The 14,016-nt window shown below is 43.5% G+C and overlaps 2 protein-coding genes across 7 annotated transcripts in view; one reads left to right on the top strand and one right to left on the bottom strand.

Annotated features, from left to right (window-relative positions):
• Positions 1-1,605, top strand: part of LOC119957107 (kinetochore-associated protein DSN1 homolog) — a 48,974-nt gene extending 47,369 nt beyond the window's left edge. For both annotated transcript variants that reach the window (XM_038784804.1, XM_038784803.1), the window contains one exon: positions 744-1,605. In XM_038784804.1, the coding sequence (XP_038640732.1) occupies positions 744-811 (68 nt within the window). In that variant the 3' untranslated portion in view covers positions 812-1,605. The remainder of the gene's footprint in view (positions 1-743) is intronic.
• A 3,127-nt stretch (positions 1,606-4,732) lies between these two features.
• pbx4 (pre-B-cell leukemia transcription factor 4) overlaps positions 4,733-14,016 on the bottom strand; it is a 392,839-nt gene continuing 383,555 nt past the window's right edge. For all 5 annotated transcript variants that reach the window (XM_038784746.1, XM_038784748.1, XM_038784750.1 and 2 more), the window contains one exon: positions 4,733-8,601. In XM_038784746.1, the coding sequence (XP_038640674.1) occupies positions 8,509-8,601 (93 nt within the window). In that variant the 3' untranslated portion in view covers positions 4,733-8,508. The remainder of the gene's footprint in view (positions 8,602-14,016) is intronic.

The following is a 14,016-nucleotide window of genomic DNA, read 5'->3' as shown; positions in this document are numbered from 1 at the left end:
TTTCCTCCTGTCCTGCCCAGAGTTGACCTCTACTCCCAGCCAGACGGTGGAATTGGCTGCATCCGAAATCTGCTCTGCCGCACAGCAGCTTTCGTCCAGCCGCCCTTTCTCACTCCTTTCTGTCCCCAGGATTCCCTGACCAGGGAGGGCTCTGGGTTGAGGGAGCAAAATCATCCAAACTCTTTCTAATCATCTCCTCGCAAAACAGCTTCAGAGCACCACCCACCGTCTGGGCCTTGACTGGGGTGAAGGTCAGCTCGAATTGTACTGGGCTGACTGAGGCCTTCAGATGTCTTGTCAATAATTTATATCCATAATATGAATGGAGAATCTGGGGTGTTACACTGATCATATAAATAAGATGCCCCTGCTTTTAAAAAGACTTGACTATTGCAATCCATTGTGAAGATGTCGGAGTGTCCCTGTGTTGAGCGGTGTTTGTATTAGAGAGTCTGTCTGGAACATTGCCGTTTGCTGTGTTTTGAAATCCAGCTTGAAGTGAGAGCTGCTCTATTCCTATTCCAGGCCCATTGTGATATTATCTGGAGAAGCCACAGCCACTTCAATGAAAGAGTGTCTTGCTGCAGCAGAAGAGAATGAGCTGATTTAACTTCTGCCCAAAGGGAGCAGTGCTTACTCATCAACTGCAGTGAGGCCTTGAGTTAGTGGAGGTGAAGTGGGCAGATAGTTGGTGAAACAAAAAGAAACAATAAATCCTGATTGAGTTTCTCCTTTGTTTGCAGCATCCAGAACATTCAAAGGGCTGGAGGAATGTCCGCTCCAGAAATTTCTAACGGTCATGAAGGAGTGATGGAGAGAGTGGAGGCTGCTATGAAATTGGGCATTTAATGCCTGTGACGCACAGTGTAGGAACCTGAACTATGCTCAATATCTTGGCTGAGACTTTACTGCTTTCACACTTTGTACTGAGGTTGAAGAGGCTGGTGATGCTTCCCCTCATCCTCCCACCCATCCTTCCCCCAGCTTAGAGCTCAGCAGCAAAAGGCTGAGATCCTTAGTGGAAGGAATGATAAGATGCTGACTGAGCAAGGAGACAGTGGATCACTATTGATGGCGCCTATGTGAGAATATCTAATAGGATCAGCTCCACATTTGGCTGAATCTCCTGCTGATTCCACTCCTGTTGGGAATGGTCACCGGGAATGCACTACGAAAGAGCTATGGGGCCCAAGGGTCAATACTTTCAGGGCTGAAGGAGATCAGAAGAGTTGAAACCTGAGGAAATCAGGCCTCCAACAGCAATCATTTTTTAAAACAATCTTGTAGTGAGATTAAGGTTTATTAACTCAATCTCATTTTGGACTGAAATATTCAGAGTCTTGGTTTGAGCTCACATTGTAAAATTAGGAATTAATGGACGGAGCCTGTGAAAATCAGTATCTGCAGCATAAGGAATGAGAGATTCTACCCCAAGTATTTAAAAGCCATGAATGTGTTGGTGGTAGTAGCAACATTTCTGTTCCCCCATCTCTATTAAATGGAGATTGTTGACCTACCCGATTCCATATGTTGGTTCCTTAATTGCTGTTAGCTTTTGTATGCAGTTTGTAAATTGTACATTAAATAAAGTGTGTGATATCCACAGAGATGACTCCTGCCTGCTCTGTTTTATCCAGCCTCCTAAAATACAGTGTGTCATTCCTAGTGTGGTTATTCCAGGACCAATAATCCAGAGAATGCACATTCAAATATCACTGGTCATTTGAGAATTTGAATTTCCTTTAATTTAAAGAAAAAACTAAACAGTGAGCCGTTTATCAGTGACACTGACTGGCCCAAGAGCCTGTTCAGTTCTCAACCCAACTTGACCACGAAATGTTGCTTGGGGAGGGGATGTATTGGGTAAGGTGGGTGACTTAAGGCTCAAACCAAACAGTAACCTTGGTCAGTCAGTTAAATGAAAGTTCTGTCTGCAGCAGTTCAAGGTTTGACATTACCACCACCTTTTCTATTACACGGGATATGGGTATTGCTGGCAATCCTGCATTTTGAACCAGCAACTGATATATTTCCAAGTCAGGATGGTGCGTGGTTGGGAGGGGATCTTGCAGGTGGTGGTGTTCCCACGTGTCTCACTGGTAGAGGTCACCGACTTGGAAGCTGCTATTGAAGCAGCCTTGGTGAGTTGTAGTGCAGCTATGGATGCCAAGGCCTGGAAACTCAGATCCCTATGTCCCAAGAATGAATTTTTAAAAACATTAAGTTTGTACAAGAATAAAGTTTATTTCCACTGATGGATTAATGCCAAACTTGTCAGTGCTGGAAATGTGCCGGTGGGAGTTCCAATCTATTAGTTATCGCACACGCTCTTCACTGTTTAAAATCAACACTTGGTGTCTATCATTCCTGATAAACTCCTCATCATCCCCCAAACTATCTCAGCAAGTATTTAAACATGATATTGCTGCCAGCTATCTTTCATGTCAGCCTTTTGGGTAGAAATCTTACACCTTTGCATTTAAATTTTTTGAAAATCTGTTGGTGAATGATTTTATTTCCATGATTTAAAATGTGCAACACCTTTTCCATTCCATGGCTGGATTCAGCGTATCTATTTAGATTTGAAATAAATGATTTGAATGCTGCGTTGCAGCCATTAGCTGGTGCTTGGGAATCTGATCCAGGTTTCTGTCTATCCCAGTAAGAAAGTGATGGTAAACTGACTTTAAAAACCTGCATATTATTAATTTGCAAGTGCCATGATTCTAGTGCAGTCTTAGGTACTAATTGCTCTTTCCCATTTCCCCAGGGAAGTCCCTCTCTCTATGTGCTTGGCCAGCAACATAGAATGTCCTAGTTTAAAATCAGTAAACCTGTTGGTGCGCTATTAATAGGGACCGGCGCACAACTTCAATAAATCTTGCTGTTACCAGATTTTCTTTACTTTCTATTTTTGTCGGCACGTTCAGTAGCAATGAATGTATTTGACCTGTTCAGATGAAATTGAATGTATAAGTTTATTTCAGCCGCTTTCCCAGCACAGCAAGAAATTATAACCCAGCCAAAGAGAGGAAGAAGCAGGAAACAAAATGCAATATCCTGTGAAATGATTGGGTAGAAATGGTTAAACAGAAGAAACTATAACAATACAAAAGGAGACGTGAGAAAACATACAAATTAGGAGTAGGTCACACAGCCCCTCTAGCCTGCTCCACCAGTCAATAAAATCATGGCTGATCTAATTAACACAAATCCCACATCCGGCCGACACACCCCAATAATCTTTCACCCACTTGTTAATGAAAATAAATCTATCGTGCCGTTGTAAAAATATTCAAAGATTCTGCTTCCACTGCTGCTTGAGAAAGAGTTCCAAAGATTCAGCCTTTCGGAAAACATTTCTCCTGATATCTGATCTAAATGAGCCACCCCTTATTTTTAAACAGTGACCCTGAGTTCTAGAGTCTCCCACGAGAGGGAACATCCTCTCCACATCCACCCTGTCAATACCCCTCAGGAGCAGGTTTCAATCAAGTTAAAGGGAGGGCTGTGGCACAGTGGGATTGTCACTGGACAGGTAATACTCACCCAGGGTTCAAATCCCACCATACCCGATGGTGAAATTCATAACAATCTGGAATTAAAAGTCAAAAAATGCCATTGTTTTGGGCAGCACGGTAGCACAAGTGATTAGCACTTTGGCTTCACAGCGCCAGGTTCGATTCCCTGCTGGGTCACTGTCGGTGCGGAGTCTGCACGTTCTCCGGGTGCTCTGGTTTCCATCCAAAGACTGCAGGTTAGATGGATTGGCCATGAAAAATTGCCCTTAGTAATTAAAAAAGGTTAGATGGGGTTACAGGGATAGGGTGGAAGTGAGGGTTAAGTGGGTCGGTGCAGACTCGGTGGGTCGAATGGTCTCCTGCACTGTATGGTCTCTCACTCTCCTAAGCTCCAGTGGATACAATTCCAACATTTTCTCATCAGACAACCCGCCCATTCCTGGTATTTGGCTAATAAAGCTTCTCTGAACTGTTTCCAACGCGTTTACGTCTTTGGAGAAGGAGACCAACACTGTACATAATACTCCAGATGTGGTGTTAGCAATGTCCTGTCTAACTGAAGAATAACATCCCTACTCTTGGATCCAATTCCCCTCACAATAAATGATAACATTTCATTAGCTTTCCTAATTGCTGTACCTGCAAACTAGCTTTCTTGTGATTCGCTAAATCAGACCCAGATCCCTCTGCATCTCGGAGCTCTGCAATCTCACCATTTAGATAAGATGGTTAATTTCACATTTCACTACATTATACTTCATTTTCCAGATCTTTTCCCACTCAATCTATCACTTTGTAGCCTCCTTATGTCCTCTTCCTACCTATCTTTGTGTTGCAGCGAATTTAGGCACCTTTGGTCCCTTCATCCAGTATCCTGTGGTACACCCCTCGTTCCATACTGCCAATCAGAAAAAGGCCAATTTATGCCGACTCTATTTCATGTTAGAAGTAAAAGGTGTGCAAAATATGAAAGGTGAATTGGCAGAAAGTAAAGCACGGGATATGGGCAAGAGGAGCCGGCTCCCGTGGTGTTTGTTCCAATGAGGGTCCACTCCCAAATACCAATTGCTCCTTCCCCCTACCCCTGGAAACATTCCCCCTCTACCATGCCAGCTCATGTCCCAACCCCACTCAAGGTCCAGAGCATGTTAAGTAGGTGCTAGATAAAAAATTCTGGTGCATAAATCAAACTAACTAAAATCCACAACAGATTTGGTTTGTGGCAAAAGAAATGTTTTATTCTGTTTTGTGTTAATCATACAAATAAAAACGCAATACACCTCTTCCTTAACATGTTTTTTCAAAACTGCTATTAAGTTGTTTACACAGTATCGCGTTTTGAAGGAAAAGGTTTGACAAGGCATGAATCCCTCTCAGTAACTGAATATAGGACCACCACACCCGCAGTTGCTTACTAAAAGATTTAAAAGCAAATTTTATACATTTTTCTTTTTTAGAGTTTTCTCTTTTTTCCAAAAAAAGTTTAATACAATAGCTTCTATTTAAACAGATGTATGATCCTCCCTATTTGGAACTGTTTTACTCCCATTGAAAGCACATGGGGTTTACTGAGAGTTCATGGAGCCTGATTCTTATTTTTTCAACAATGCTACTTTATTTCCTGTTACCAGCTGCTACCTAGTTTTGTTTCTCAACTTTCTTTTAAAAGAAAGCTTAATTTTAAATATTGGGATACTACGTGTTGGTGTCTACTAACCATAAATATAATTCATGACTTGCCTTGCCAGCACTCTGATTTCTATTAACAATTTTTAAAATGTGACTTTGTAAAATTAATTATTCATGATCGATAGCTTACAGTATATTGTTACTGCTGGTACAAGTACCTCAGTGAGATCAAACTCACTGATTCTCAGTGAAAGACAACGTGCAGTAGGAGAAAACTTTTTAAAAATTATTTCTGGAGGGAAAAATTGCCAATTCAATTTTCAAATGGATAATTTGAGAATATCGTTAAGATTGGTATATTTAGAACATCTCTGGAAATATTATTAACTTTCTCACCCCACATATCAAAAATGCAACTGCAAGTGCTGGACGAGGAGGGGCATTGTACAGGGGCTAGAAATCTTACATGTGAAGGAGAAACTTAGACTGGACCAAGTGGAGTTAGCCTTCTGCCTGTAGAAAATGCCCCCCTGTTAATTATTCCCTGCACAAAATAGCTTCAGTTGCAACCTCAATTTCTATTTTTGTATTTTGTTGGTAGGATTAAAATCATTTTCTTTTTTAAAAAATGTGAATTTTAAGTTCCATCTGAATAAACAGAAATCTCTTGTATTTCTCCTGTATTGAACTTTGATTCAGGCATATTGGATCACAATCTCAGATTATAGGGGATTTACACCGCTTCACTCTTCCAGGGTGAAATAAAATGATCAGCACTGTAGGACCCTTTCCTTAACCGGCAGACAGTTCAGAAAGACCACGATTGATAGAAACACTGCAAACGTTAGGGTGTGGAACACATCCAGAATGATTGTAAATTCAACTATGTGGTGGTGGCTCAACAGGTTAATGCAGCATCTAATGCCAAGATCTAAACTGATCGATGCTGAGGTGGGAATTCAGCACTCGAGGCTATAGCAGCTGCAACAGCAGCCTGTCCAAGGGCTAATACATTTCAGACTTTCATCGGATTCATACAAATCTTCCACTTGCTGAAAATTAAACGGATGCCAACAAAGAATATCTTGCAATTAAAGAAAAAAACATTCATGAGACTATTTTTGTTTAAAGCTGGATATTTTTCATGGGGCGACTGACTTGTTTGTGTTCCTGGATTTGCCGATTCTCACTCAGCTGTCCTGTAGTTTAAGTTTTCCCCCCACAGTGTGATCTTCAGCAGCCTGCTCCATAACTTCCAAATCCAAAATCTGCACAGATCACCTTGGACCAATGCACAGAAATGGCAGCCGAAAGCTTCATGGGGACTGAATACATTCATAGCAAAAGACGGAACATTTAGGGGGCAGCAAGGGTGTTGTGCAGCAAATGAAAAGCTCAGCTTCCACATATTTTTTTTAAAAAAGAGATTGGGAATCTGTCTGGGACAGAGTCCAGTTGAAACTTCAATCAGTCATATCTTTACATTTACAGTAACTGAGTCTGTGCACACAGAGTAAAAATTACCTTTGGGATTTAGAATCTTTACAATGACATCAAATTTCAAAATTTCAAACACCACGACCATCGAGACAACGGCAGAAACGGAAGATTAAAAAAGTTAGTAAAGCTGAACCATGTGTACTTTTTGTGTGAGCGTCTGTGTGTTATGGAGATTTTTGGTACAGGCAGTGTAGATTTGGATATACATTAATTGCACACAGAAGGCAACTACAAAAAGGACTGATTTTCAGGAATGTCACAACTCCAATCTTGCCTTTCAATATCAAGTTACTTTTGACAGTCTGTTGAATGATTTATAAAATCCCAAATGGAATCACTGGGAAACGCCAGTGTTGGGCACAGGCCATTCCTGCAGTCCGACATCACTTTACTAAAGTAAACTTTCTCAGCATTTCAAACTCAATTTCATTTTTTGTTACCACACTGGAAGACTTCCCCATCTCTACAGGATGAAATGCTTCTGTCTCGTACCGTCCACTCCATTGATACCGTGGACTGTTTTATTCTATACTGTGATTCCAAGAGTTGTCCAATAATTATTCCCCCCACCCCCCCATTTAAATCAATCCAGTAACTTGGCAATTTTGAAACACAGAAGGAGTTTACACAAAAAGGCTGTTACTAACTGGGGATCACCAGAAAAACAGGTTTCTGGTGAAGGGTGACTAAGGGATGGAACTACAGAGTACATAAGGTCACAATAACTAACAAAAACCTATTATCCATTATTCCTATTCTCCTTTACATAGTGAATTTCAGTTTTAAGAAAAAGTTAATAAAGGGCTTTGGCCATTGTTAACATTCACACTGTGCAGAACAGTGCAGAACAGGATCAGCTGTCCCCAGGCACAGTGCTACCTCACTGCTCCAATATCAAAATCATACAGGGAAGCGTAGAGCAGATCTGAGTCAACCCATTCACCTACAGAGAGTTTCTACAAGGGCGACCGGGGTCCCATTATCCTCGCACAATGAGATTTGGATCTTACAAAGGGTGCTTCATATTAACCAAGTGTCAGCATATTTTCCTGAAACATCTGGTGTAAACACAGTGGTGCCGATCTTGTCCACCTGCAGCCATGCTTGAAGAGGAAGTGGTTTAAAGTCAGCCCTGAGAAATACTTTGTTTTGATTGCTAGCCAGATTCAGAGCTGCTCTGTACATCCATAAAACCAATACTAACTTCTAGTCAGACACTAAAGACTAACACGTCATTAGCAAAATAAAAAGTCAGTCTGCATTAGTTGAGTAGATCTGGATACCCTACAACAATCACATGGTCAGTGTAGGGTTTAATGTCTGTGCAGTCACTTCAACCTACACAAAACACAGATAAACGCCTGCTCACCGAGGAGCAGGCACTTTAAAAGCAGGAATAACTTTGAGTTTTATTTTCATGCATCAGTCTATTAGTGAACTGTTTTGCTAATACAGCTGACCTGTGGAGCGGAATTTAAACTTGCACATTGCAACACTGATAGAGGGTGAAGGGATGGGATAAAACTCACAAACATAAGGTGATGGCTAAACTATGAGAGTAAGTCTAGTGTATATTGCTCAGAGGTAGAGTGTAAGCACTGTGACCTAAACAGGAAGCATTCCTCTATTGGTTTTAGAAGGGTTTTACAGTGAGGTAATTGGCTGCACTCAATTGTGTGAAAAATGTATAAATACCTTTACTTGTCCTACTATATTTACAAATAGGTGGCAGGGAGCTTCTACCCAAGAAAGAATCCCAATGACCCTTCCAATGAAATCAGGTTGGAATCAAATTCTTCTCCTCCTATGGGTTGAATGAAATGAAAGCCAGTGGGCAGTGGATTGTTGCTGGCAGCTCTCAGTTGGAAGTGTCGGAGTTGACACTGCCAGGTCCTCCAGTAGGTGAAGTCACAGAAGATGGGGTAGTAGCATCCTGCCAGCTGCCATTAGCCTGTGAAAAAGAAGAGCAGTCAGGGTCACACTTGTCCATCCTTGGAGCCTTCTCCCTCTGGGTTGACATCGTTACAACAGCTTGCAATGCTGCCCTTTCACATTTCACACAAACTCTCAAATAGTCAGAATCATCATTCCAGCCACCAATTCAGCTGAAGGCTTTTCGGTTTCAAACAGTTCTGCCCCTCTCTCCACAGTTCACCCCGAGGTTCTGGTTATTGGCTGTACACAGGTACCCCGTTTCCCCAGGACTGCCTGGCCACAGTTATACCTCTGCCGCTGGGCCATGGTGTAAATAAACTGTCACACACAGCACCAACAAATCCTTAAATTGAACCAACCACAATATAAAAACAGAAAAATGTAAAAGAGAATCCCTTTGAGCCCCACAGGAAGAATGGACTCTTATCTGTGTCTCAGTGAGATAAACTCAGTCTACCAGCAGGATAAGACCCTGCTCTATTGATGTAGAATTCTCCAATCAATCAACTGCTTGATTGATTGAATTAGAGACGTGGTCACACCGAAGGTGGAGGCAGGCAGATGGCTGACCACTAGAAAGGGCAGGCAGTCAGTGCAGGAATCCCCTGTGGCTGTCCTGCTTTCTAATAGGTATACTGTTTTACATAGAATTTACAGTGCAGAAGGAGGCCCACCCAACACTAAGGGCAATTTTGGACACTAAGGGCAATTTATCATGGCCAATCCACCTAACCTGCACATCTTTGGACTGTGGGAGGAAACCGAAGCACCCGGAGGAAACCCACGCACACACGGGGAGGACGTGCAGACTCCGCACAGTGTCCCAGCGGGGAATCGAACCTGGGACCCTGGCGCTGTGAAGCCACAGTGCTAATCATTTGTGCTTCCGTGCTGCCCTCCGCACGGTGGCGCGGAGTTATAGGGGATTCTATAATAAGGAGCACAGATAGGCGCTTCTGTGGACGTGAAAGAGACTCCAGGGTGGTATGTTGTCTCCCTGGTGCTAGGGTCAAGGATGTCTCTGAACAAACATAGGACATCCTGAAGGAGGAGGGTGAACAGCCAGAGGTCGTAGTACAGATAGGTACTAATGACATAGGCAGGAAGAGTGATGCGGTCCTGCAGAAGAAGTTCAGGGAGTTTGGCAGTAAGATAAAAAGTAGGACCTCTAGGGTTGCAATCTCAGGATTACTCCATGTGCCACGTGCCAGTGAGGCTAGAAATAAGAGGCTAGTGTGGCTCAACTGGTGGTGTAGGAGAGAGGGTTTCAGATTTTTGGACCATTAGGATCTTTTCCGGGGCAGGTGGGACCTGTACAAGAAGGAGGGGTTGCATCAAAACTGGAGGGGCACTGATATCTTGGCTGGGAGGCTTGCTAAATTCACTCAGGAGGATTTAAACTAGTATGGCAGGGGGGTGGGAACCAGAATATGAGCTTAGAAGGTGGAATAACTGAAGGGGAAATAGAGAACCATAATAAAAGAACAACATCACCCTCAGGCAGAGTAAAAAAGGCAACAAGTGTGAAAAGGGAGGTGGTCAATGCAGGATTGAAGGTATTGAGGTATAAATGCGCTCAGTGTACGGTACAAGGTAAATGAGCTTGTTGCACACATTGAAATTGGCCGGTACGATGGTGTGGGCATCACAGAGACGTGGCTGCAAGTGGATCAGGGCCGGGATCTAAATATCCAAGGATATGTGTCCTATCGAAAGGACAGGCAGATGGGCAAAGGAGGTGGGGTTGCATTGTTAGTAAGGAATGAAGTTAAATCAATACGTAGCAAGGCACGATATAGGATCAGAAGGCATAGAAACTCTGTGGGTAGAGTTGAGGAATCGCAAAGGTAAAAAGACCCTGATGGGAGTTATGTACAGGCCCCCTAGCAGTTCAGGAGGTGGGGCAGAAAATAAATCAGGAGATAGAAAAGGCATGTAAAAAAGGCAATATTACAATAATCATGGGGGACTTCAATACGCAGGTGGACTGGGAAAAGGTCGGTAGTGGATCCCAGAAAAAGGAATTTGTGGAATGTCTAAGATGTTTTTTTGGAGCAGCTTGTGACAGACCCCACTAGGGAACAAGCAATTCTGGATTTGGTGATGTGTAATCAGACAGACTGCATTAAGGAACTTAAGGTGAAGGAACCCTTAGGGAGCAGTGACCACAATATGATAGAATTTACCTGTGGCTTGAGAGGGAGAAGCTGCAATCAGATGTAACGGTATTACAATTAAATAAGGGTAACTACAAAGACATCAGGGAGGAGCTGGCCAGAGGTGATTGGAAAAGGAGCCTAGCAGGGAAGACAGTGGAACAGCAATGGCAGGAATTTGGGGGGCTATTCGGGAGGCACAACAGAAATTCATCCCAAGGAGGAGGAAACATGCTGAGGGGAGGACAAGGCATCCATGGTTGACGAGGGATGTCAAGGACAGCATAAAATCTAAAGAAAAAGCATACAAAGTGGCGAGGATTATCAGGAAGCCAAAGGATTGGGAATCATTTAAAAGTGAGCAGAGGACAACTAAAAAAGCAATAAGTGGGGAGAAGATGAAGTATGAGTGCAAGCTAGCGAGTAATATAAAGGAAGACACGACGAGTTTTTTTCAATATATTAAAGGTAAAAGGCAAAAATAGACATTGGACCACTGGAAAATTGGCTGGAAAAGTAATAATAAGAAATAAAGAAATGGCAGAGGAACTGAATAGTTACTTTACATCAGTCTTCACGGTGGAAGACACCAGTGGGATGCCAGAGCTCCAGGAGAACCAGGGGGCAGAGGTGAGTGCAGTGGCCATCACTAAGGAGAAGGTTCTGGGGGAAACTAAAGGGTCTGAAGGTGGATAAATCACCTGGACCGGATGGACCACACCCCAGGGCTCTAAAAGAGATAGCTGAGGAGATTGTGGAGGCATTGGTGATGATCTTTCAGGAATCACTGGAGGCAGAAAATGGCCCCAGAGGACTGGAAAGTGGAAGTAACACCACTGTTTAATAAGGAAAGTAGGGAGGCAGAAGACAGGAAATTATAGGCCGGTTAGCCTGACTTCGGTCATTGGTAAGATTTTAGAGTCCATTATTAAAGATGAGATTGCGGAGTACTCGGAAATGCATGATAAAATAGGACTGAGTCAGCACGGCTTCGTCAAGAGGAGGTCACGTCGGACAAATATGTTAGAGTTCTTTGAGGAAGTAACAAGGAAGTTAGAAAAAGGAGAACCAGTGGACGCGATTTATTTCGATTTCCAGAAGGCCTTTGACAAGGTGCCGCATAGGAGACTGTTAAATAGGTTAAGCGCTATGAAGCCACAGAGCTATCCACTTGTGCTACCGTGCTGCCCTAAGGGACTGAAGGCACTGTTGCTAAGTTTGCAGATGATACAAAGATCTGTAGAGGGGCAAGTAGTATTGAGGAAACAGGCAGGCTGCAGAAGGACATGGACAGGCTAGGAGAGTGGGCAAAGAAGTGACAGATGGAGTACAGTGTGGAAAAGTGTGAGGTTGTGCACTTTGGAAGGAGGAATGGAGGCACAGACTGTTTTCTAAATGGGAAGATGCTTAGGAAATCAGAAGCACAAAGGGACTTGGGAGTCCTTGTTCAAGATTCTCTTCAGGTTAGCTTGCAGGTTCAGGCGGCAGTTAGGAAGGCAAATGCAATGTTAGCATTCATGTCGAGAGGGCTAGAATACAAGACCAGGGATATACTTCTGAGGCTATATCAGGTTCTGGTCAGACCCCATTTGGAGTATTGTGAGCAGTTTTGGGCCACATATCTAAGAAAGGTTGTGCTGGCCTTGGAAAGGGTCCAGAGGAGGTTCACAAGAATGAAGAGCTTGTCATATGAGGAACGGTTGAGGACTCTGGGTCTGTATTCGTTGGAGTTTAGAAGGATTGGGCAAATCTTATTGAAACTTACAGGATACTGCGAGGCCTGGATAGAGTGGACGTGGAGAGAATGTTTCCCCTTGTAGGAAAAACTAGAAGCAGAGGACACAATCTCAGACTAAAGGGAGGATCCTTTAAAACAGAGTGTGGGGGAATTTCTTCAGCCAGAGGGTGGTGAATCTGTGGTACTCTTTGCCGCAGAAGGCTGTGGGGACCAAATCACTGAGTGTCTTTAAAACAGAGATAGATAGGTTTTTGATTAATAAGGGGATCAGGGGTTATGGGGTAAAGGCAGGAGAATGGGGATGAGAAAAATATCAGCCATATTTTTTAAAAATCAATTTAGAGTACCCAATTATTTTTTCCAATTAAGGGGCAATTTAGCGCGACCAATCCACCTACCCTGCACAACTTTGGGTTGTGGGGGCGAAACCCACGCAAACACGGGGAGAATGTGGAAACCCCACATGGACAGTGACCCAGAGCCGGGATCGAACCTGGGACCTTGGCGCCGTGAGGCAGCAGGGCTAACCCACTGCGTCACCGTGCTGTCTAGCCATGATTGAATGGCAGAGCAGACTTGATGGGCCGAGTGGCCAAATTCTGCTCCTATGCCAACATTGAGTGGAAACTCTTTAGATCAAATAGTTTGGATGGGGTGGTGTTTGTGCAGTGTGTCCAGGAAGCTTTTCTAACACAGTATGTAGATTGTCCGACCAGAGGGGAGGCCATATTGGATTTGGTACTTGGTAATGAACCAGGGCAGGTGATAGATTTGTTAGTGGGGGAGCATTTTGGAGGTAGTGACCACAATTCTGTGACTTTTACTTTAGTAATGGAGAGAGATAGGTGCCTGCAACAGGGCAAGGTTTACAATTGGGGGAAGGGTAAATACAATGCTGTCAGACAAGAATTGAAGTGCAGAAGTTGGGAACATAGGCTGTCAGGGAAGGACACAAGTGAAATGTGGAACTTGTTCAAGGAACAGGTACTGCGTGTCTTTGATATGTATGTCCCTGTCAGGCAGGGAAGAGATGGTCGAGTGAGGGAACCATGGCTGACAAGGGAGGTTGAATGTCTTGTTTAGAGGAAGGAGACGACTTATGTAAGGCTGAGGAAACAAGGTTCAGACAGGGCGCTTGAGGGATACAAGATAGCCAGGAGGGAACTGAAGAAAGGGATTAGGAGAGCTAAGAGAGGGCATAAAAAATCTTTGGCGGGTAGGATCAAGGAAAACCCCAAGGCCTTTTACACATATGTGAGAAATATGAGAATGACTAGAGCGAGGGTAGGTCCGATCAAGGACAGTAGCGGGAGATTGTGTATCGAGTCTGAAGAGATAGGAGAGGTCTTGAACGAGTACTTTTCTTCAGTATTTACAAACAAGAGGGGCCATATTGTTGGAGACGACAGTGTGAAACAGAGTGGTAAGCTCGAGGAGATACTTGTTAGGAAGGAAGATGTGTTGGGAATTTTGAAAAACTTGAGGATAGACAAGTCCCCGGGGCCTGATGGGATATATCCAAGGATTCTATGGGAAG

The sequence above is a fragment of the Scyliorhinus canicula genome, chromosome 25 (assembly GCF_902713615.1).
Source record: "Scyliorhinus canicula chromosome 25, sScyCan1.1, whole genome shotgun sequence".
Taxonomy (NCBI): domain Eukaryota; kingdom Metazoa; phylum Chordata; class Chondrichthyes; order Carcharhiniformes; family Scyliorhinidae; genus Scyliorhinus; species Scyliorhinus canicula.
The sequence above is the reverse complement of the archived record's forward strand: the minus strand, read 5'-3'. Positions and strand labels throughout refer to the sequence as shown.